Consider the following 25322-nt stretch of genomic DNA (forward strand, 5'->3'; position numbering starts at 1 on the left):
ATAGACAGACAGACAGACAGACAGACAGACAGACATTATGATGAAAATTAGTTTGTAGCTCTTTGTCAGGCATTGTTTGTGTTTTAACGTTTCGCTTATGAGTTATTGATCCGGGGAGTTCGAATCTGTTGTAATTATTTGACTATTAACCAAATTATTGACTTAATAAGTGTTCTATCTGCAATTAGGTGTATTAAAATGACATTTTAGGAATCAAGTAACTGTATCTCTTTGCTAAAGTTACTCTAATAAAGTAATGAATTACTAACTACTAATAATACATCTTCGACAGTGTAATTACATTAGCGCACTGTACTTATTACTCTGTCTGAAAAGTAAATGTACTTTTAAAAAATAAAAGTAAAACTTATTACTAATTACTTTATAAAAACCCTGATCAACCTCGACCAGATGAAAAATACAAGGATAGACATGAAACTGTTCTTTTAATTCTTTCAAATAAATCATATCAAATCAAATCAATTATTAATGAACTGGCCAAAGAATTTAAGTGGGCAGCGTTGAATTAGAAAACACATATCTTAACATTATACCTTAAATTTCGATTTTATATTCACTATTGCTTTATATAGAATTGTTCTTTTGTCTATATTTAACGCATTTACATTAGAAGTAACTGTAATTAAATTCCTGAAAATTAAGAATAATCCATTATGTTACCAATTTCAAGGAAAAGGTTATTTAATTACTTAGTAATGCATTACACCCAACAGTGGCTGTAAAGTGCATCGGATAACTTAGTTCACAGCGAGTGACGTCATGTTACCTTTCACCCAGTTTCTGCAGCTCGAGCTCGCGGAGGTGAGGTTACTATCGGTCATTGCAGCTCTGCAGCGCACTGGAGGTCCTTCTTCCTTATAAACCTTCTTTCTGAACCGTCTAACATCATTAACGTTCGTTACTATACACTTATTGATCTTACCTCACTTAATGTAATGCATGTTTAATGGGATGATTCAAACAGGGTGTGAGATTATGTTGCTTGTTTACAGTCTCCTTGAAAACGCAATCCATTTAAGTGATGAACACGTCGAATATAATGGAGTAAGGGTTAATACTTAAATTCAAGAGTTAGATCTTATGATGCTCCATAACTATATTAGTCCCCCCCCCCTCCCTGTTAGCCGGGGTTACTATCGGACAAAACGACTCTTTGTGCTCGCTGCAGACATGACCCTGAAAAATAAGACACATGCAGCAGAATATTGTTTAACTCTACTTAATCTCATCATTTTAAGAGCGTTTTCAGAGGGCTTAAACCAAAAAAGATCGCGTGTTTTGATGTCGCGCGACTTTGAGAATACTTACGCGAGCGATTAAAATGAGGAAAATCGATCGTTTCTCTCGCGCTCGCTTTTTTACGCATTCGTAACAAAAACCGATGATGTAATGTACATGTTTTGAGTATTTCGTACGTGTTTTGTTTTCTATAGACCCTTTCTTTGTGTCAGATTTCACTACGGACTCTATAGCCTACTGTTTGGTTTTAAGGTGACACGAGATTTTTTTCATAGCAAATAAAACACAAGCAAAAACAAAAATAGTGCATTTTTGACGTCTAACTTTCTTTAAGCAATGATAAACACTTCGTATGCATAAAGCACCGTTTTGCTGCTGTGAAATATATATTCATTAGAAGCGCGTGCTCTTAAAAGGGCAACAGCAGCTCTGGTTAAATGGCCCAGATTGCACGCGATCATATCCGAGATGTCTGTTTTAGGTCATATCTTTAAAATGCACAAAGATGTTTTGTCACAAGATTTGCAGAGGCAGGACCCAAACCCAAGACCCACAGTTAAAAAAAACAAAAGGATATATTTATACAACCAAAAAGGCAAAAGAAAACATAAACAACCCCGTAGGGGGAAACTCAAGGCATGACTGGTGCAGACAAATATGGCACCGACAAAAGAGATTACCGAACAGGACCGACATGAGACACGAAACAAGAAGAGAAGACTAAAATAGGGAAGGAAATCAGACAGGTTAATGGGCAGGGAAGGTGTAACAAATGAACTAATAATGGGCAAACAAGGAGGCTATGACACAAGACTGAGGGACGTGGCAATACAGAAGCAAAACAAAGCTCTGTAGGTCTGTACAATGCAAGTGAATGGTGACCGAAATTGTTAAACTCCAAAATGCACATAAATGCAGGATAAAAGTAATCCATATATCTCCACTGTTTCAAATCTTCTGAAGTGATAATGATAAGTGTGGGTCCCCTTTTACATCCTTTTGTTTTTGACAATTCACATTCTTCATGCATGTCGCCACCTACTGTGCAGGGAGGAGAACTGATTGTAAAAAAAGATTTACATATTGATCTGTTCCTCATCCACACCTATCATATCACTTCTGAAGACATGGATTAAACCACTGGAGTCTTGATTACTTAAATGCTGCCTTATTGTGCTTTTTGGAGCTTCTTAAAATGTACATCTACTACTTTAATTGTAACTGTCATTGTATCGAAAAGGTCCAGAATATGGTATGGAAAAATATGAGTGACAAATGTTCATTTTTGGGGGAACTTTTCCTGTAAATCTCAAACTCAGAAGCCTCTTGTCACATGCTCCGAGTTTACCACAGACTATGAAACTTCCTCCTTTGGCTCAGGCCTGATTGAAAGTTTTCACATGTCATGTTTAGTTTCCCTCTCTCTCTCTCTATAGATTTACTGTAGTGCAAATGTAAACTATCAACAGTTAGTAATCACTGCTTTTCTCTTAGGGCTGAAACAAAATCAATGCAAGTACAAGCACGGAAACCCTTCTAGCTACATAAGATCGATTTAGTTGCGTTCCGAGTGTGTAATTCATGGTGTAATGCAATGGTTGGCCTAAGAGTTATAGTGTAGCCTAATTAAATTTCATTAATGGGTGACTCTTCACAGTTATCCAGACCAGTGATGCAGAAAGTCCAGGGAGTGTGATGAAAGGAAATAGTGCATGTATTATCTGACCAGTAAGTAAAAATAATCCGCTATTTGAAGTGTAAGAATGGATAAACACAACTTGACATTGTCAGAAAATAATCAAATGCTAGCAACACCAAGGTCATGGGTTCGATTTGCATGGACACACAACGGGATAAAAAAAGGAATCCCTTGAATGTATATCTTGTAAGACGCTTTGGACAAAAGCATCTGCCAAATGCATAAATGTTAATGAATTTTCAACAAAACCAAACTAGCCCGGGAATAGCAGTAGCAGTAATCATGAGTCTTAGCCTTTGCAATGAGAATGTAAACCACTGCCATTTATTTGAGAGATATGGGTCATCCAAAAGGCATTGCATACGTTCTGCTGTGTGCATCACCACCTGCACAGTTAATCAGGCTTAATTCATGCACATTACTATCAAAGCAAAATCAAGACAGAGTTACACTTTGTGAATTAATTTTGTTTTATCATTACAATTATCATCATCATTATTATTATTACCTTAATTTCTATTCTTTTTAATTGATATTTAGTTTAATTAATGTATTTGTTTTCATGAAATATTACCATTGAAATAATAATATAATAATGTAAAATAATACAAGCTGTTATTAATATTTAACTTGCTTTATTAGTATTATTATTATTATTATAATTATTACATACAATTTTTACATTTTTTATTAATATTTTAATTTAATTATTTATTTTAATTACATTTTACCATTGAAATAATAATCTAATATATAATAAAAATAATATATAATGTTTTTAATATTTAACTTTCTTTATAATTATTATTATTATTATTATTACTACTACTACTACTACTACCTTCATTTCTATTTTTATTTTATTCATATTTAGTTTAATTATTTTATTTATTTTCATTATATTTTACTATTGAAATAATAATGTAATAATGTAAAAATAGAATAATATTTTATGTTATTAATATTTAACTTGCTTTATAATTATTATTATTATTACCTTAATTTCTAACTTTGTTTTAATCGTTTAATTTAATTCATTTATTTATTTTAATAATATTTTGCCACTGAAATAATAATAATTTAACTATATAAAATGTATATTTATATAGTATATGTATATTTTATGTTATTAATATTTAACTTGCTTTATAATTATTGTTATTATAACCTAGATTTTTAAATTTTATTTATTCAAATTTATTTAATTAATTAATTAATTAATTTTCATTACATTTCACCATTGAAATAATGATATAATAATGTAATAATATATTATGCTATTCATATTTAATTTGCTTTATTATTATTATTACTAACATAAATTATAAAATCATTTTATTAATATTTAGTTTAATTAATGTATTTATTTCATGGTATTTTACCATTGAAATAATAATATAATAAGGTAACATATAATAATATGTTATTTTATTAATATTTAACATGCTTTATTATTATTACCAGGGCCGGCCCTAGGGTTTTGGGGGGGCCCTAAACAAAAATAGTGTATGGGGCCCTACAGGTTTCTGATCCAGCCAAAAAGAAGAGAAATTAGATATTTTCTAAATAGAAAAGCTCTCATTTCAGAGAGGGAATTTTACCAGTAAGTTACCAGAACAGTTGTAAGGGCCATTCACTAGCAGTGTCATCGGTGGAGGTGGTTTGTGGTCCTGTCCCGAAGTACTTTAATAGTGCTCCTTAGGAGAAGGAGGAATTTATACATACAAAAAATGGATGGAAGGAGCATTACAATTAACCCTCTGGGGTCTGAGGGTGTTTTGGGCCCTGGAGAAATTTTGACATGCCTTGACATCTGTGCTTTTTTCAGTTGCTTAAAAACATATTAATGGCTAAAGTCTGATAACACTGTATTCAGCGCAAACTAGGCTACAATAATATGTGAGCAACATGTGTGTACAGGTTTGTATTTTTGAGAAAATAACGTTTATGCGTGGTTTTTGAAAAAACTAAAATTTTGTCCACAAGACTTTTGAGAACTGGATCTCGTAGCCTAGAGTTTGTGCTACAAAATGAGGTGAAAACCATCCTGATCACTCATTCATAACAATATAGTCATTAGTAAGATGTTTTAATGTTTTTAAAAGAAGTCTCTTCTGTTCACCAAGGCTGCATTTATTTGATCCAATATACAGTAAAAACATTGTGTGAACTCTTTTTACAATTTAAAAGAGCAGTTTTCTAATTGAATATATTGTAAAATGCAATTTGTGATCAAAGCTGAATTTTCAGCATCATTTCTGCAATCTTCAGTGTCACATGATCCTTCAGAAATCATTATAAGATGGTGATTTTCTAATATGGGAATATTTAAAGTGTATTTTACTAATTTACACCTGAACAGATATTTGCAAGCACAAGCTTTGTTGATGATAATGAGGCAGCATAAACACTAGATAAAATATAATCTAAACATTCATATAATTTTATATCATATTACATATTATATTTATATTATACAGCTTACAATTTAAATACCTGTTTTAGCCAAAACAGCATTTAAATGTAACTAAAACTTGCTTATTAGGACATATTTCAAATGTCAATACTCTGAATCCTGGCTGGCAAGTCTGGAAACAGCCCACTAGTAAAATATGTACATGTTTATATAAAATAACTTGTCAACTAACATCGCTTTGTTTCATACAGATTACATCGCAGGACAATATTTGTTTTAAATTTGAATTGTTGTATTTAAAAGAAGACATTTTAAGCTTTCTTTAGACATATGTTTCATGTTTGTGTTAAAAGTATTTGTGGAGTTTCAGTTCATTTTTGTGACGTGTTTCAGAAATATGCTCGTGAACATAGAGACGGCTGACAGCTCACCCTTTTTATTTTCTTTATTTTACAAAAGCACAAGATTTTGTTGTTATTGTGAGTGTACACAAATAAAAGTAGACCCTTTATAGTCTCTAATGATGTCTTACACTTATCTGTATACCCAAAAATGACGGATTATTTTAAGTTCTTTCTGCTGTAATGACGAAAATATCCAGCACACAAAAAGTAGCAAACGATATTAAAAGAGGCCATGCTTCTTCTGGCATGCACTATCGTCTGATTCGGGAAAACAGCGTTTCTCTGATCCAGGTGGGTACGTACGCTTCATGATGGCTTGACGTCTGTTACCTAGCTACTGCTCCTGGCAGCTGACAAACGGAAACAGCCGAGTGCTGCGCGCATCATCCTCTCGCACCCATAAAAATTAGGTTTAAGAAATGTTGAAAAATATATGAAACAAAACATACTACGTTTCATTGATTCGGTTGTGTGTTATGTTGATTAGAGTAGTTGATGGGTAAAAAAATAAATAATTGTGGGTGGTGGGGGGGGCCCCGAACCAATCGCAGGGCCCTAAACAAATGTTTAGTTTGTTTATTGGGTCAGGCCGGCTCTGATTATTACAAACATAATTTATACATTTATTTTATTCATATTTAGTTTAATTAATGTATATATTTAATGATATTTTACCATTTAAATAATAATTTAATAATACATTATGTTATTAATATTTAACTTGTTTTATTATTATTATTACCTTCATTTATAACTTTAATTGATTCACATTTAGTTTTATTAATTTATTTATGCTACTAATTTACAAATATTTGCCATGCTAATAAAGCACATTAAATCTGACATATATATATATATATACACACTCACCTAAAGGATTATTAGGAACACATACTAATTCTGTGTTTGACCCCCTTTCGCCTTCAGAACTGCCTTAATTCTACGTGGCATTGATTCAACAAGGTGCTGAAAGCATTCTTTAGAAATGTTGGCCCATATTGATAGGATAGCATCTTGCAGTTGATGGAGATTTGTGGGATGCACATCCAGGGCACGAAGCTCCCGTTCCACCACATCCCAAAGATGCTCTATTGGGTTGAGATCTGGTGACTGTGGGGGCCATTTTAGTACAGTGAACTCATCGTCATGTTCAAGAAACCAATTTGAAATGATTCGAGCTTTGTGACATGGTGCATTATCCTGCTGGAAGTAGCCATCAGAGGATGGGTACATGGTGGCCATAAAGGGATGGACATGGTCAGAAACAATGCTCAGGTAGGCCGTGGCATTTAAACGATGCCCAATTGGCACTAAGGGACCTAAAGTGTGCCAAGAAAACATCCCCCACACCATTACACCACCACCACCAGCCTGCACAGTGGTAACAAGGCATGATGGATCCATGTTCTCATTCTGTTTACGCCAAATTCTGACTCTACCATCTGAATGTCTCAACAGAAATCGAGACTCATCAGACCAGGCAACATTTTTCCAGTCTTCAACTGTCCAATTTTGGTGAGCTCTTGCAAATTGTAGCCTCTTTTTCCTATTTGTAGTGGAGATGAGTGGTACCCGGTGGGGTCTTCTGCTGTTGTAGCCCATCCGCCTCAAGGTTGTGCGTGTTGTGGCTTCACAAATGCTTTGCTGCATACCTCGGTTGTAGCGAGTGGTTATTTCAGGCAAAGTTGATCTTCTATCAGCTTGAATCAGTCGGCCCATTCTCCTCTGACCTCTAGCATCAACAAGGCATTTTCAGCCCACAGGACTGCCGCATACTGGATGTTTTTCCCTTTTCACACCATTCTTTGTAAACCCTAGAAATGGTTGTGCATGAAAATCCCAGTAACTGAGCAGATTGTGATATACTCAGACCGGCCCGTCTGGCACCAACAACCATGCCACGCTCAAAATTGCTTAAATCACCTTTCTTTCCCATTCTGACATTCAGTTTGGAGTTCAGGAGATTGTCTTGACCAGGACCACATCCCTAAATGCATTGAAGCAACTGCCATGTGATTGGTTGATTAGATAATTGCATTAATGAGAAATTGAACAAGCGTTCCTAATAATCCTTTAGGTGAGTGTATATATATAAATATATAATTTTAGCCTGTATTTCGATGCTCTACCGCTATTTCCTGTTATAATTAATTTAAGATTTATTAAAGTGGGCAAAACAACAGACTTGAGTAAATCCGCGTTGCCCTTTTAAGAGCTGTTTTGGGTCCGCACGTGCTTTCCTTATATGGAGACTCGAACACAAACAGCAGCGCGTTTTGACCGACAGTAACCTCGCGTCTCAAAGCGGACGCTTCACTCGCACTATAAAAGAATAGTGGAGAGAAAAAAGGTCCATCCATAAGAGCACACGTCGCCGAGAAGACACTATCGAGTTGGATGACGTGTTTTTCTCCTCTTGTATAACAGGGAATTACAGTTTATCAAATAAGGAATAATCATTTTGCAACTGGAATAAAGCGGTGAGTAGATTATTTTTTTTTTGTCAGGTTTAGATTCGAGTTTTTATTTTTATTTTTTAAATATAGTTGTGTCAGGTAAATAGAGTTGTGTTTAGACCTGCTAATTATGTCATCTGAAACGAACTGTTTATTTAATTTTTTCGTAAATTACGCGATCATGTTTTTGTTGTTATTTTCTGTCGTGAACACTTGATAAGTTGCGCGCTATTGCAATCTTCGCGGCAGACATTCGTGCTGAAAACATGTGCATTGTTGACTGTTTATGGTATGAGTAGGCTATATAGTGAATGACAACTTAAGAAAAGAGTTGAACAAAGAAGTCTGTAAGTGCATTCGTGTCAGCATCTGTCCGTTCCCGTTCAGCGCGAGCCTGCGCGAAATGACCGAGAGTAACCTCTCCTCTCCTCTCCTCTCCTCTCCTCTGCGGAACAATGAAAAGCGCATCGAGCTCTTCAACTCTTGTGCATCAGCAAACCAGAGCGATTAAAAGCACCAGTGGGGTTCAGATGCACAGTTTAGGGCTAGAGTTCGCTGTATAAGTGCATGTCACTTCGTGTTTTGTTTTATAGAAGTAATGTGTGGCTTACAAAACAGAGCAAAGAAATGTGTGCAAAGATTGTGTATGATAACCGAATGAACATGGGTCATTGCTCAAATGAAACATTGTTGCATGAAATACGATTACATTTTGTGTAACTATTTGCATATATCTTTATGTCATTCCCGTCTGAGAGGAATTACTGTTGTTGTTTTGGGGGCTGGTTATATATGGCATATGCAAGAAATTGTCTGCGCAACATCACATTGCACGACGCAAGTGATGAGATATGAGGAGGAAAATGGTAAACAAGGACAAAAACAAGAAAATGGAAGCGTCCACTAGGGGTGCTGGGTCGCATATGATATATATATATATACATTCAGTTGAAGTCAGAAGTTTACATAACCTTAGGCTGAAGTCATTAAAACACATTTTTTTAACCACTCCACACTATAGTTTTGGCAAGTTGTTTTGGACATCTACTTTGTGCATGGGTAATGTTTCCAACAATTGTTTACAATTTAATTTTAATTGACTATATCACAATTCCAGTGAGTCAGAAGTTTACATACACTAAGTTAACTGTGCCTTTAAGAAGTTTGGAACATTCCAGAAAATTATGTCAAGCTTTAGACAATTAGCTTCTGATTGGAGGTGTACATGTGGCTGTATTTTAAGGCCTACCTTCAAACTCAGTGCCTCTGCTTGACATCATGGGCAAATCAGAAGCGATCAGCCAAGACTTCAGAAATAAAATTGTGGACCTCCACAAATCTGGTTCATCTGTGGGAGCATCAAGTGCCTGAACAATAGTACGCAAGTATAAACACCATGGGACCGCTCAGAAAGAGACACATTCTGTCTCCTAGAGATGAATGTAGTTTGGTGTGACTCAATCACAGAAAATGGCAAAGGACCTTGAGAAGATGCTGGAGGAAGCAGGTGGACAAGTATCTAGATCCACAGCAAAACGAGTCCTATATGGACATAACCTGAAAGGCTGCTCAGCAAGGAAGAAGCCAATCCTCCAAAACCACCATAAAAAATGCAGACTACAGTTTGCAAGTGCACATGGGGACAAAGATCTTACTTTTTGGAGAAACGTCCTCTGGTCTGATGAAACAAAACTTGAACTGTTTGACCATAATGACCATCGATATGTTTGGAGGAAAAAGGGTGAGGCTTGCAAGCCGAAGAATAGCATCCCAACCGTGAAGCATGGGGGTGGCAGTATCATGTTGTGGGGGGTGCTTTGCTGCAGGAGGGACTGGTGCACTTCACTAAATAGATGACATCATGAGGAAGGAAAATTATGTGGATATATTGAAGCAACATCTCAAGACATCAGCCAGGAAGTTAAAGCTCGGTCGCAAATGGGTCTTCCAAATGGACGATGACCCCAAGAATACCTCCGAAGTTGTGGCAAATGGCTTAAGGGCAACAAAGTCAAGGTATTGGAGTGACCATCACAAAACCCTGACCTCAATCCGAAGGAAAATTTGTGGGCAGAACTGAAAAAGCGTGTGCGAGCAAGGACGCCTACAAACCTGACTCAGTTCCACCAGTTCTGTCTGGAGGAATGGGCCAAAAATACAGCAACATATTGAGAGACGGCTAATCAAAACTCCAGCAGGACATCATGATATTTAAGGTTCTGTTCAATGTGTCCGATCAAGCATTGTGTAATATTTCCTCTCTCAATGCTTGTACAAGCTGAGTGGTGTAAATGCAAAAACATTGTGTCCAATAGTTATTTATTTTACTTTAGCCTACTAGTTCAAGTACTGATTATGACTGAATACATTGTGCCAGTAAAGCTAACCAGAATCACAATCTGCTGAATGTTTACTAGTCCTAAACTCTGTTAATGCAACTGTGAGTCAGTGTTGCGTGAGTTGCACTGAGATAAAGGCACTCTGCATTGCTGGAGAGAAGTGTTTTTGGTCGTGGATTGGCTTGACGTCTCTTTGTTTGCTTATTCTTGCCTTGACAGTTCCAGAGAGGTGGCACGGACAGAGTAGATCCGTGGCAAGATGGCTTTCTCCACTCAACTGGGCTTACTGTTGTGGAAGAACTTCACTTACCGACGGAGACAGACTGTAAGTTCACACCACGTGTATAGATTTTATATCACATGCTAATAAACTGTTCAAATGTTGGAAGGAAGTTGCCTCTGAAAACATTTGCTGGGGTACCGAAGTTTTAAACAATGGAAATGAACAGAAATGTTGTTATAATTAATTAAGTTATAATCTTTCATGAAGAAGAAATATTTACAATTCCGCACTATTTCTAAGTCACTCATCGAATGTAAGATAAATTTCTGTTATTGACAATGTCATGTACAAAAGGTCAGATTAGTAATTCAGTAAGACCCAGAGTACACTGGAAAAAAGAAATCAATTGTGGACATTGGTTCCACACAATTAAAATGAGTTTCTTTAATATGAATATAAAATATGGGCTCTACTCAAATACTTTGTGTAGCAAAAACTAAAATAAATTGAGTTAACCTAACTTAAATTTGAACTGTTCAAATAACTCTATCGAGCCCTGCGGCTTGTTGTAAGCTAGCAACAAACACATTTGCATGGTAATGTAATTTGAATGTAATTTAATCCGGATTAAGTGAACTTGGATTGTACACTAAATTAAATTGAGACCAAATGCTAAAGAGTTGTGTTGAATTAGCTCATCTTAATTGAGTTAATTAAGCAAGCGGTAGAAATCTTGTTGAGTGAACACCATCCGTTAGAAGTCTGAATCCATTTGAAACATTTCATTGCAATGTGATCATATCACTTTCTGAAGTGTTAAATATCACTTGGACTTTACGCAATACAGTTATGTTCTTACCTCAAACATAAATGCATTAAATTGATTTCAAGTGCACCGGTTTAGTATTTTCAATAGAGCACAACAGTGACCATAAACGTTTTTAGCTGTCTGGGTTCCGGAAGTATTTTCCCCCATTCATTTCTTCCATCGACTTTGAATAAAATCCTTCATAAAAGGGTTCAGAGCTATGAACCAAAGCAACCAGCTCCGAGGAGAATCTCAACATCACAAACTTTGTTTTGACCCCAAAAAATAATTGAAAATTGAACATAAAGATAAAGGTACAAGACCGTCTTTCATGAGGGCACAAACTACAATCCCATGAAGCATTGCTGATTATGTCATTGAATAAAAATCGATGGGAGTATATAAAACTATTGATTTTAGGTTGTTGATTATAAGTGTAGAAACAGTATGTTTTATGTATATTGCGAAATACTCCGATATGTACAAATATATAAGTAGTTTTACGATTACGTCATTCACAGTGCGCCGTGGGAGCGTGCGGTCGCTCTTGAGGCACGTTTCGCAGGTTTCGTTGGCTGCGGTTCTCTGATTGGTTGATATTTCTCTGATGTACTATGGGTAATGTAGTTGTTTACCATGGATGGTTTTTAAATATTGAAGTTATGATAACACAGATGGATGGCTCCAACAGAAGCATATAACATCGATGAACAGCCTCATAGCTCACAGTAGGTCTGTCTTTAATGTTTTATAAGTCATCGATGAATGTACAGTAAGTGGCCTAAAATGGTTCAAAACCATTTTTACTTTGGCTTATTTGTAATGACATTTATAAGGCTGAAGGTTTGCACTGTGAAGCTGAATTGATCCCATATAAACTACATTTAATGTCCCGATGATTGAAGAGCTCAACAGATTTGTTTCTGTATGTGGTACTCTCATTGTGTCTTACATACTGTAATTCAGCTGAAAGTGTCAATATTTGCTCCTCTTTGGAAATCAAACTCTGTCCCCTAGGGAAGGTCAAAGACAGCAAAACAGCTCCAGGTCTATCTTTAAAGTTATATAAGTTATCGAAGAAAATCAATTTGCCTATGATTGAATGGGATTTTTACTTCCAGAACCAGACTGTTGTGCTCTATTGAGCTGCGTTCACTTTTTTCAGTGCAAAACAATATAAACAAAATAAATCTAGTTGGGGTTGGGGGGGGGGGTCACTGATAGACACTGCTTTGCATATAACATCAACTCCCTCATTAAAAGGAGGATTAAATAAACACAAATAAATGCATCAATTAGAAGACAATGTGCTTTTGGATAATTCACCCTAGAAAACATCAAAACTCACAGACAGCATAGCCAGAGAAGTTTTTTGAAAGTTGCTTTTTAAGTACTCGTTATGTGTTTATAAGTGCAAAAGTAGTGACTTGAGCAGCATTTCTGTGTTAGTGGTATTGTACTTTGTGCAAAGTACTGCACTGTACTCAGTTCAGTGGTTATCACCACAGCTGAGCCATGGTTTGCTGCAAGCAATGACAAACAGAGCTCTGCAGATGTTATCAACCTTTCTTTGAAAGAATAATGCCCAGTTGTTGCTAGGTTGTGAGACAATTCAGAAACTGATTAAATGATGATTGGTAGGGATGGAAATGTCACGCACTTGGCATTAAACGTAGTAATAGAAGGCACTAGAAAGGCACAAGGACCGATGTAAACAGGAAGTCGATCAACCAGGACAAACGAGAATTTCTTGACTTCAATTACAGTCATTTAAACCCCTGTAGTTGTTGTTGAATCTGTCTATCTGTGACGAACATATGACCTTTCAGCTTCAAACGTCAAGCTTTTAAAACGTACAGGCAAGGTTTTGTCAAGCAGCAAATCTAAATCGTGAATAAAACCTCCATTGCATTCAATGGAAAGCTCATTGGGGAGTAACCAAAGCAATCCTGAATGTAACATGTCAGCAGAACAGATGAGTACATGTCACAATCTCTTTTCCAGATTCAGCTACTGGTCGAGATAGTATGGCCCCTCTTCATCTTTTTCATCCTGATATCGGTCAGACTTTTCTATCCTCCCTACGAGCAACATGAATGTAAGTGGCCTAAAATGGTTCAAAACCATTTTTACTTTGGCTTATTTGTAATGACATTTATAAGGATGAAGGTTTGCACTGTGAAGCTGAATTGATCCCATATAAACTACATTTAATGTCCCGATGATTGAAGAGCTCAACAGATTTGTTTCTGTATGTGGTACTCTCATTGTGTCTTACATACTGTGATTCAGCTGAAAGTGTCAATATTTGCTCCTCTTTGGAAATCAAACTCTGTCCCCAGGGAAGGTCAAAGACAGCAAAACAGTTCCAAGAACAGTGTGAAATTGTAACATTCACGTTACTGTAAATCTGTTGTGATATTTCCACGAATCTCATTACAAAGTGTAAAAGCAAAAAGCCATTTATCCGTCAACCTTTACAGACCTCATACGGACTTTATGACAAATGACAATGTTTTAGTGCAGTTTTACACTCCACTCTGTTTTTGAAACAGCCCTGTTACCACATATAGCTCCACTAATCACCTCTGAAGAAGTATTGGAATGTAATACATTGCATAATAAAAGTTAAAATGTTACACCTGTGAGGAGGTGACATCTCTATAACGTAAATCTTTAAACATTACTGAAATTAAAACTAAAAGGAGATGTTAAGCCCAAAGTATACTTCGATCAGACACGAACACAAAGCGTCTGCGTACAGGACACGTGACGCAAATTTCCTCATCAGCAGAGTGCGGCCCGGCCCTATTTGTCTTTGCGCATACACCTGGAAATATTTGCACTAAATAGTTGGTCCACAAGGTGGCAACACTCACAGTTGAGCCGTTGCTGTCACAAAGAAGATGTAATCGTCACTAAACAACGGGGCCAGTGGTAGCTCAGCGGTTAAGGCTCTGGGTTATTGACCGAAAGTTTGGGAGTTCAAGCCCCAGCACTGTCAAGATACCACTGTTGGGCCCTTGAGCAAGGCCCTTGACCCTATCTGCTCCAGGGGCGCTGTTTCATGGCTGCGCTCTGACCCCGGCTTAGTTGGGATATGTGAAAACAACAGCATTTCATTGGCTCTGTACCTGTACCCTGTACTCTACACAATGACAATAAAGTTGAATCTTAATCTTAATGAAGTCAAGATGCATGTCAAGAACATCCAGTCTGAAGGAATATACTGTATAATCTTTATGGGTCTGAACTCTTGAAGAGAAATAGTCCAGTATCACATAGCAATCGTCATGCAAATGCGCCAACCACCTGTGCATGCACGCTCTGTCAAATAAAGTATAGATTGAAAGGTGTTTAGAGTTCGACTGTACGCAGACGCTTCATGTCAAAGCATTTAGCCAGAACCTTTAGGACGGATAGGCTCAGTCACCATTCACTTTGGCGCATCATTTTTTTACCCCATGCATTTAAAGGGAATGGCGAGTGAGACTGAAGATTCGGCCTGACATCTGCTTTTGCGTTCTATATAAGAAAGATAAAGATATACAGGTTTGTCTTACACTGAGTATGCTTAATAAGTCGACATCACGTGCGGTCATGTTTCTTTATCAGCGTAAAGGCCACGAACAGCATATGAATAACCCCATCGGCACAGGTAGATTTTTGCCCATTACGCTGATTTCGCGTGGCATGTAAACACGTTGATGGCAAAAGCATAGAATAACATGATTCTTTCAAATCTCATGTAAACGCGGGTTTCTTCCATTGTCGGATTTTTTAAATAAGCTTATTTTGGGGAGTAATCAGCATATTGGTGTGCATGTAAACGTGCGTTTTGTCCCTTTCGGCTTTCCATATTTCAGGGCACATTGTGTATAGTTGGTAATTAATGCATCTGGATGAACCAAGTCAGCAATTTTACAATATCTCAACAAGACATTTTATCTCACAAACACTTTTTGACCTTTCAAACAGTCAGCCACGAGTCTTTCATGTGCTGGAAACTGCAGCACAGTGTTGTAGTACTCGAGACCGGACTGTCAATATTTCATATTACTGATTCTCTACGACCGGTATCATTACTTTCATATTTTAGTGTTGACTTGTTACTGAAGACCTGGTACTTTTGACATTGCTACAAGATGATAAAAACATCATTTATTTCATTTATACAAATCAGATGAAGCATTTTTTTCAGTTATAATTCTTGGAAGCAGTCTGTCAAAAGCTCGACAGAGATCCTTTAAAGTCAATATAATCAAAACCAACTCTGTTCATTTTCTTGTTAAATGCTCCTGGACTTATTGTGAGTGATTTATTGGTTCACGTTATTCCAAAAAAAGCGTTATTCATAATCTTTCATCAAAATGTAGGCTAATAATTTGCTCCGCCACTGAAACGACTTACCTTTTTGGCTGATGTCATCAAGCACTCATATTTTTCAACCACATAGATACATTTTGTCCCGATATCCTTTTTTTCTCAGTGAATATCCTGTTTTACTCAGAAGTTCGTCAGATTATGGCAATTAAAAGAGTTTGCGAACAGCGATAGACATTGACTTGATGTTAATCTGATTTGTTTGTCCTATTTGCCCCTCTTTTTCCAGGCCACTTTCCCAATAAGGCTATGCCCTCGGCGGGGACTCTACCATGGGTGCAGGGCATCATCTGCAATGCCAACAACCCTTGCTTTCGCTACCCTACCCCTGGAGAGACCCCCGGGGTGGTGGGCAACTTCAACAACTCAATGTAAGCATATTAAACATTGGGACTGTATGGAATTGAAGACCATTTCAGCTACTTTCCACAACATAATATAACTTAAGATGAATTCCCAACATGCCATATTTACTGTAATCAAGCAGCCTCAATATTTACATCACTGTCATCATTTACAGTATCTCCCGACTCTTCGTCGATGCCAAGAAAATCCTCCTCTACAGCCAACATGACAAAAGCTCTGAAGGTTTCAAAGGACTCGTCAGGGCCTTGAGAAAACTGCAGAGAAACACTGAAGGTACTGTACGTCCCTTCTAATGTCTGAGTAGAATGATGTGAAAATGCTTGGAAAGACAGCATCAGTTTGCACCAGAATTCATTTCTCGGCATAAAGTTCAAGGTTATTTCCACTTTTCGCTACAACTATAGGAGCTGTGTTACCCTGACATTATCTGTTCTTATCTCTGTGGATAACTAGCTGGGCTAGGTTAAGGGTGTAACAAGTCCCCACACCCTAATTCAAAATTAGCAGCTCTATCTGTATCCACTGTTGTTGTTTTCACATTCGTCTCCTGTTTTAAGCGGGGATTACTTCTTCTAGCGCTTCTTTGTGACAGCAACAGGTGAACTGTGAGTGGTGCCACCTTGTGGATCCACTAATTAGTGCAAGTAATTCCAGGCACATGTGCAAACTGCACGTTCAGAGTACGCACGGTTAGAAAAATTGGGTAACAAGCATTTAGTGCTCGAGCACTCTTCTGATAACTAAATTTGCGTCAAGTGTCCTGCACACATACGTGTCTGACCGAAGCATACTTTGGACTTAACTGTTGGCAATAGTGTAGAGTGTTGGACGGCGGGACCGGGCGTGAACGCCGCATGCCCGGTCCCGCCCTCCTACACTCTACAAATAGTAATAAAGCGCAACAAGTCAGTTCTGAAAGTAAAAATCGAATTAATTGTCTCCACAAGCGAAAGGATTTTAACGAAAACGTATAAACCTTTAAAAAAAGACCTGCTGTGAGCTTTGAGATTATTAATCGATGTTATTCATTTCTACTGAAGACAACTATCTGTGTTATTTTAACAAAACTTTTTTTCAAATAGTGTTATATAGTGCCATTTCTTGGGAATAACTACATTACCCACAATCCTTGGGGAGAAATGCACCAATCAGAGAATCTTGGCCGACAAAGTGCACCAAAAGAGAGCGAATGATCACCCACTTCCATGACTTCAAACTATTTTGCAAAACAATATTGTTTCTATACTTATTATCAACAACATTAAATGAATACTTTTAGATTTTTCCAATGTTTTTAATTCAGTTACATCATTCGCAATGCTTCATGGGATTGTAGTTCATTCCCTCTTGACCGTTTGTCTTTTCGTCCCATTTTCAAGTACTTTTATTTTTTTTTCAAATCAAAGTTTGTAATGTTGTGATTCACCTCAGAGCTGGTTGGTTTGTTTCATGGCTCAAAACTCTTTTATGAAATCCTTATGGAAATAACTGAATGGGAAAAACACTTCCAGAACCAAGATGGCTGAAAAAATGTGCGTGCACTGTTGCGCTCTATCGTGACGCTTGCCTTAACTACGCTTGCTTAAAAATGTGCAATTTGTGTCCTGCATTCCTGTCTAAATCAATCTAAGTGTTATTGTTGAGAAAGGGAGGCTCAGCTGAGAGTTGCATCTACTCACAGTTGACAGCATTTAATTAATGTTCCCAGAGGGACTGACGTATGCACCTAGGGCTTGATAAACAGGATTCACTTAGCCCACAGTGACTTAGCAAGCCTCAAGAGTCGTACCTCTAAAACATCCACATTTTAGATGAGTGTTCTATTTCGATGTTGCCAAACATTCCCCTCACATGACTGCAAACATGTCCTAATCGCTAGACATGCTAAAGTATGAGAGCTTTTAGCTGTCACAGACGAACAAGACGGGATTATGATAACTCATCCCATCTGCTACTGCCCGGTGATGGATGAGTGATGGCTCATATAGCAGTTAAACAAATCCCAAATGAGAACTCTTTAATATCTCAGTTGTTTCTCCTAGAAAGCAATGAGATTAAATGGTGACCAATTAGAGGCTTTTTTAGATACTCAAACTGTTGATCTGCAATCAAAAGCCAGAGATTTCAATATGAACTTTGTGTGGTGGTGGTGTAGTGGTCTAATGCACATAACTGGTAAACCGGTAATCAGAAGGTTGCTGGTGCGATCCCCACAGCCACCACCATTGTGTCCTTGAGCAAGGCACTTAACTCCAGGTTGCTCCGGGGGGATTGTCCCTGTAATAATTGTGTTTTAAGTTGCTTTGGATAAAAGCGTCTGCCAAATGCATAAATGTAAAATGTAAATGTAACTTTATTTCTCATTGAATTCTTCCAAGACTGTGCTATGCTATGCACATTAGTTTGGATGTACCGTATCTATACTCTTACTGGATGTCAGCAATTGTCTCAAAATGCATATGAGAAACATATGAGACAAAGTTGATACATAAATGAAACATAGAGGATCTCAGAACTCTATTACGTCTTGAGAGTAATGAAAGAGCAACCTCTGAGCAATACATTTTCCTCATTATAATGCATCTTTGTTTTGCATGGGATACAGATTTGGCACACTGCACCCTCTGAAAACGAGTGTCGATGAGGTGATTTCCCAAGTGCTTTTTGGTGCTTTTAAGAAACTGAAATCTTGTCACTGAACTACCATGAGAAAAAGAAAATGACCTACAGTAACCCCAGGGGAAAGAGGCTGACTCAAACCGGTTCAAACTGTTGACTCTTCTGGAATGTTCTGACACACGAATCACAATGCTCTCTGTGAGGAAGACAGTGCCGCAGTCTCTTTCTAGCTTTTGTTTTTTCCTCCGGACATCTTGTATGATGAGCTAAATGGACATTGAGAGCTTAATGGACAATTCTCTTGTGACTGTTGAAGTAATCTAATGCATTATCTCACTCGCTTTGTAACCGAGTTGGGAACTGCGATGGAGTCATGCTTCTCAAAATGTTCTGAACGACACCCTTTGTATAAATAAAAAGTAATCATCATGCAACACTTGCGAATCATTGCTTTATGTAATGAGTTACGAATTAAAAACAGCTATTTGTTTTCTGTTAGTCGGCATGATCCTCACATGACTTAATCATACCATAAATGTTTATATATAGTAGTGTATTTATTATCTTATGTGCGGTTAACGCGTTAACCGTTAATAAAGCATAAATCAACACTAGTTGGAAAAGGGCGGAACCGTTGCGATGTGTCCGCCCAGAACGATTGCACACCACAGAAACAACAACAGCCGTGTCAGTGATCAAATGATGGAGAATAGTGCTCTTAAAGATAATTGTTGTACAAAACAAGCCCAGATGGGACTTGTGACAGAAATAGAGTACTTTGCTGCCTCTGTAATGCGCAGTTTAATTACCACAGAAGCACGTTAAGTCTTAACTATCACGAAAATGCAGAACGAGGCATTTTTTGTAAGCGCTTTTCATGTGGAGTTCAAAGGGCCGCCTGACGCTGGCATTGATGCCCTGACTCGAATCATGAACGTGGCTTTATGATTGCTGTAATGAAGCAGATAGCCACAGTCTGTGAGGATGAGAGGTTTAATGCACATTGCAATGAATATGCAATTTATGGAGGGAGTGGTTCTTTCAATTAGTCAAACTCTCACGTAGGCTTTTGGAATTTAATGTGACTTGAATTGGTGCTATTTTAGGGCATTTTTATCTTTATACTGCGGAAGACTTTGTTTGGAAAATGTTCATAAAGCATTATATTGTTACATATAATTTAGTTTTCTTTCCTTAGAAGGAAATAAGTGCATTTTGACAGGAAAATATGTATATGTAGAGTCAAATTTCAGCACTTTCAAAATCTGCGATTAATCGTAGATTTTGTATTAATCGTGATTTTAAATTTTAATCGACTGATAGCGATACAAAATATATAATGTTAGTGTGGGTATTTCTTCAACTTCACTGTGAATATTTTCTAACGTTTTGTGTAAATTGGCAAAATTACAGCTTCACCGGAAATTATGTCTGATAAAAGAAACTGCTCAGTGCTCACAAGTGATATTTACTTTGAATTTTCCTCGTTTTCTTCAAACATCACTTCATATTTCATCACATGTGCTCTTTGCAACTCTCTTGATGACTTGGTTAACAAGTACACTAACTTAAAAAAACTAAAAAACATTAGGGGCAAAATTGTTTCGAAATGGTTTATATTTATTTCACTCTTTGTTTAGAATATAGTTTTAAACATGTAATAATTTGTATTTTTATAATTAATTTTCATAAGTCAGGGTCTGGAACAAGACTAAAAGAATAACATCTATTAAAAGGCATTTTAAAAGTATAAAAAAGTTTCCAAATCAGTTTTATTGTGGACTTATAAATAAATCAACCCCTGGAACACAAAATTGCCTGAATTTGAAGAAACACCCATATATATATATATATATATATTACATAAATCAGTACTGGTATATACTAAAAACAGTCGTCCACTACAAATGACTAATTATTTCTCTAAAAATATATTCAGATTACTTTACTAGTTACATCATTGTAAAGCACTCACATTACTAATTACTTTACTTTTAATTTACTTTCTAAAACAGTTTTAAGTGTAATAAATTAAAATGTATTGTTACACACAAGTCATAAATTCAGCAACTCAAATGTCTCCTTCACAATGACTCGTTATCTACATAATATATTAGAAATAAGCGTAACCCTGAAATGTACTTAAAAGTAATTGCATTAATTGAAAGTATGTATCTGTAATCTGATTACAATAATTTTAAATGTAATCCATTAGACAAATATTGACTAAAAAATAATTTGATTACAGGAACTAATTTATTTGTAATTTAATTACACCCAACACTGAATATAAGATATTTTTGGTGTGTTAAACATTTTGGGTCACTACATAATTCCCATAATTCCAAGTGGGTAAATTAATAGTTTTGATGAGTTCATATTTTGTGTAAAATTGTAACAATATAGAATTAGTAGACGTGTCCAAACCTTTGCAATTTCATTATAATTTCATTGCTATGTTGGTTATTCTAACATGGTTTCGTTTTCCTCGCAGGTTTCAAGCTGAAGGACTTTCTGCGTGATGATGAAACGTTGTCTGTGTTTCTGGAGAGAAATGCCACCCTGCCCAAACATGCTGTGAGACAGATAGTGGAGGCTAATGTCAACTTGGAGAAGGTAAATGAACAGGACGACAGTCACGAGCTGTTTAAAAAAATCCTCAAACTTTTATTTCTACTTGATCTAATTGAAAACATTCTAACTTTCAGTCATATTAAATTCTATTTGTCAATTATAAAATAATACAACCAGTCAATTTAGATAATGCTTCACAGATGAACATGACATTTTTGTTAATATCTGTTGCCTCGATATACAAATATCACTCTTGCAACTTGTCCTGCCGGTGTTTTCCTTAATGACCTTCACACATGCGCACAACGATTAAAATACTATACACCGATGCTCCATCCGGTGTAGTCATTAAATGTCAGTCTATCTATTATGTAAAACATTGCTGGCATGTAGAGATATGAAGCAAACTGCTATTCAAATGTTTATAGGAGAGCCAAGCTTAGTTCATGCATCCACACGCCCTCACGTGTACAGTAGATGACCGTGGGGGGTAATGGACCTCCTGCACAGGTGCAGCGAGAGAGCCATGCACTGCACATGCCTTCAAAAGTGAGGGGGGTTGGTAGACTCACATGACATGTTGCCCTACAGAGCTACAACCAGAGGACAATTCCTGGAAAGCTACAGGATAAACACTTGTTGGGAGGGCGCACACACCGCACAACATCGCTTCCCTGCCAGTTATAAAATGATGAAGAAAGGACCTCTTAACACTATTTGATGCCCCAATGGGACTTGTGATAGAAATTAAGTATATGTAGTTTATGTAAGGCACATTTTAAATACAGCAAAACCTCACCAAATCTTAACTATCACTAAAATGCAGAATGAGCTGGTCATGTCTGCAAGCGCTTTTCATGTGGAGTTAAAAGCGGCTCTTGACGCTGGCTTTGACATCCTGACACGAATCATGAACGCAGCTTCACGATTGCTGAAACAAAGCGGAAAGCCAAAGGTCTGCCGGCTGACTGATATTGCGGAGGATGAGAGTTTAAGAGATTTAATGTCCATTGCAATGAAAAATTTCAGCATTTTTAAGATCTGAGATTAATCACGATATATAGGCATATATATATGCAACAACTGATAAGATAATTTTAAGGTTATACCTTAAAGGTGTAATTTGTCAATGCGAAAGGTATGTTTTGGGTTCAATACGAGTTAAGATCAGTCGACGGCATTTATTGCATAATGTTTAAGTTAACACAAATAATTATTTCGATTTTGATTATTTAAAAAAAAGCGAAAAGCATGGTTACAATAAGGCACTTATAATGGAAGTGAATGGGGCTAGTCCTTAAACATTGAAGTACGCATCATTTCAAAAGTATAGCCACAAGACGTAAACATTATACGTGTTAACAAGATGTTAGTGAGAGATTTGCCATCATTACGACATTTACCAGAGAGCAAGGTTTACTGGCGTTAAGTCGTCATGACAACAAAGTGGAAATATTAAATATATCTTTACACAGCAAAGGTTAGTAAGCGATTTTGTCACACTTTATTACAGCACACATGTTAACACACATGTTGTTTACATCTTGTGACTATACTTTTGAATCAGTGAGCATTTGAATGATTATGGACTGGCCCCATTCACTTCCATTACAAGTGCTTCACTGTAATTTACTTTTCTTTTTTTCTTTTTTTTTTTACATAATAAACAAGGGAAGAGTCTAAATAATTTTTTGTGGTACTCAACATTGTCACAAATGCTGTCGGTTGAATTTAACTTGTACTGAACCTGGAATATTCCTTTAATATTCTACACTAGTGGTGCACAAATCAGCCAAAGTCATCGGCACTTCTTGTTCTTTACGATTGAATGGTGGACTGCAAAGGCACTCTTTTAGGGTGTAACACTGTAAAAGCTCAAGTAAAGAAAATAGCTTCTGTCTGTTGGCCAGAGTCTCTCCATTGCCTTAAAGAACAGGCATGTAATTATGCAATCACAGATGTTCCCTCGCACGCACCGACTCTTTCGAAATGTCTTTTCTTGGAAATAATGTTTGATTTGGAAATGTTGTCATGACCGCCAAGGGAAGGTTCACCCACAAAAAAATAAACATTCAGTTTTCTTTCACTCGATCACTCACCCTCATGTTGTTCCAAACCCTTATGCTGTTAATTTTGATGCGGAACATAAAAGAGAAATGTTGAAGAATTGAATATGCAGGATTTAGCGGAGGAAGCTCAAACTATTTTCATTGAATAACGACCGCAATTATAGTCTGTTCCTCACGTACAGCTATCATATGGCTTCAGAAGACTTGGATTGTAACCGAAAATTCATACATGTACCACGTATATAGTGGATGTTTTTGTCCTTTTTGGAGCTTTTTCAAAAATAGAAAAATATTATCCTCAAAGAGCTGTCCAACGTGAACGGTTTTGATTTAGGATCTACCATTTGACATCAATTTGTGAAAAATACATACATTTCTTGTAGATATGTTGTTTAGTTGATTTAACTGCGTTTCTTTATACAGGTGCTTATTAAAGGGTTTGGAGTCCATCTTCGAGACCTGTGCAATTCTACATCTCTGGAGGAATTTGTGACTATAGCTGATAAAGAAGTGTCTCAGCTGACGCAAAACATCATCTGCCAATCGTCGCCTGAATGGCTGAACAATGCAGAGAGCCACTTCCTGTCCAACCTGGACTTCCTGAAGCCAATACGGGTAAGTAAATACAACTTTTATTCAAATCCCGTTCCAAGCATTAAGCCTTGTGTAGTCGATTTATTGGCGTTCAATCATTCGACTGATTTTTGTGCTCAACTATATCGTGCAACTACTGCTGGAACGATCAAAAGAAAATAAACGCCATTTTTTTTCCCCAATAAACTTGTGTGTACTGCAAAAGTGGTGTAATGGCTTAGTGAATTTGGCCTGTGTGTTTTATGTCTTAGTCACATTTTTCCATGAAAGGTTTTTACTTGTCTACAATAATACAATAAACACTTTGTGCACCAGAAATTCACATCGCCTTGTTCAATAAACCAATTATAGACAATCTAGGACAAGTGTATTTTTATATTATGGCCCCAGTGAACTTCATCACCTCTTCAAGACCAACCGACTAACATTGTGATCACATAATGATCACTTTTACATAATGTGTTTTTGTAAATCAGAAACATTATCACGGCATATTTGTACATGAAAAGGGGATAGCGGTGGCCATCAGCCAAGAGTCTTCACATATTGATGTCTTTGTTAAGAGTCTGTGTGTGCATTCACTACAGAGTGAATTATTTCTTTGTCTTCTGAGTAATGAGATGTCAAGATGGTAGTCCATTATTATCATTATAGAGTAATTTAGTTATACAAACAAGGAGGACAATTACATTTTTCATAGAGATCCCAACCGTATAGTGCAGAGTTATTTTATGGCTTGTAGGCTGATTTGCATTGCCCAGTAATAGCTTAAGGCCCGGAAGACCTTTTGCTCTTTGCAAGTACCCCAATACAAACATTTCTAGCTACACAAGCTCGATTTCACACATTTGTGCATTCTGAAATGTGGCAGAACACAATAAAATTGCTTGTTGCATTGTCAGCATAACCACAAGGGGCACTATAGTGGATATTCATACAACCTGTTGTGTAAATAGTCTGTAATCTTCTTCTATGGTCAGTGTTTTTGACTGTTTATGGCAGAGGAACAGTTAACCTTGTGCGACCCTGTGTACAGATACGTGGATGTTGTATTTTGGCTTCGCTATACGCAACGCATAATTTAAATTCAACTTTCGATGTGACAAAACAAC

The 25322-nt window shown here is 36.8% G+C and overlaps 1 protein-coding gene across 2 annotated transcripts in view; it reads left to right on the forward strand.

The window, feature by feature from the left end:
- Positions 1-8115: 8115 nt before the first annotated feature.
- Positions 8116-25322, forward strand: part of LOC127643727 (phospholipid-transporting ATPase ABCA1-like) — a 41889-nt gene continuing 24682 nt past the window's right edge. For both annotated transcript variants that reach the window (XM_052126564.1, XM_052126565.1), the window contains exons 1-7: positions 8116-8259; positions 10794-10899; positions 13610-13703; positions 16218-16359; positions 16509-16627; positions 21468-21589; positions 24040-24231. In XM_052126564.1, coding sequence (XP_051982524.1) covers positions 10834-10899; positions 13610-13703; positions 16218-16359; positions 16509-16627; positions 21468-21589; positions 24040-24231 — 735 coding nt within the window. In that variant the 5' untranslated portion in view covers positions 8116-8259; positions 10794-10833. The remainder of the gene's footprint in view (positions 8260-10793; positions 10900-13609; positions 13704-16217; positions 16360-16508; positions 16628-21467; positions 21590-24039; positions 24232-25322) is intronic.

This window comes from Xyrauchen texanus, chromosome 5, assembly GCF_025860055.1.
Source record: "Xyrauchen texanus isolate HMW12.3.18 chromosome 5, RBS_HiC_50CHRs, whole genome shotgun sequence".
Taxonomy (NCBI): Eukaryota; Metazoa; Chordata; class Actinopteri; order Cypriniformes; family Catostomidae; genus Xyrauchen; species Xyrauchen texanus.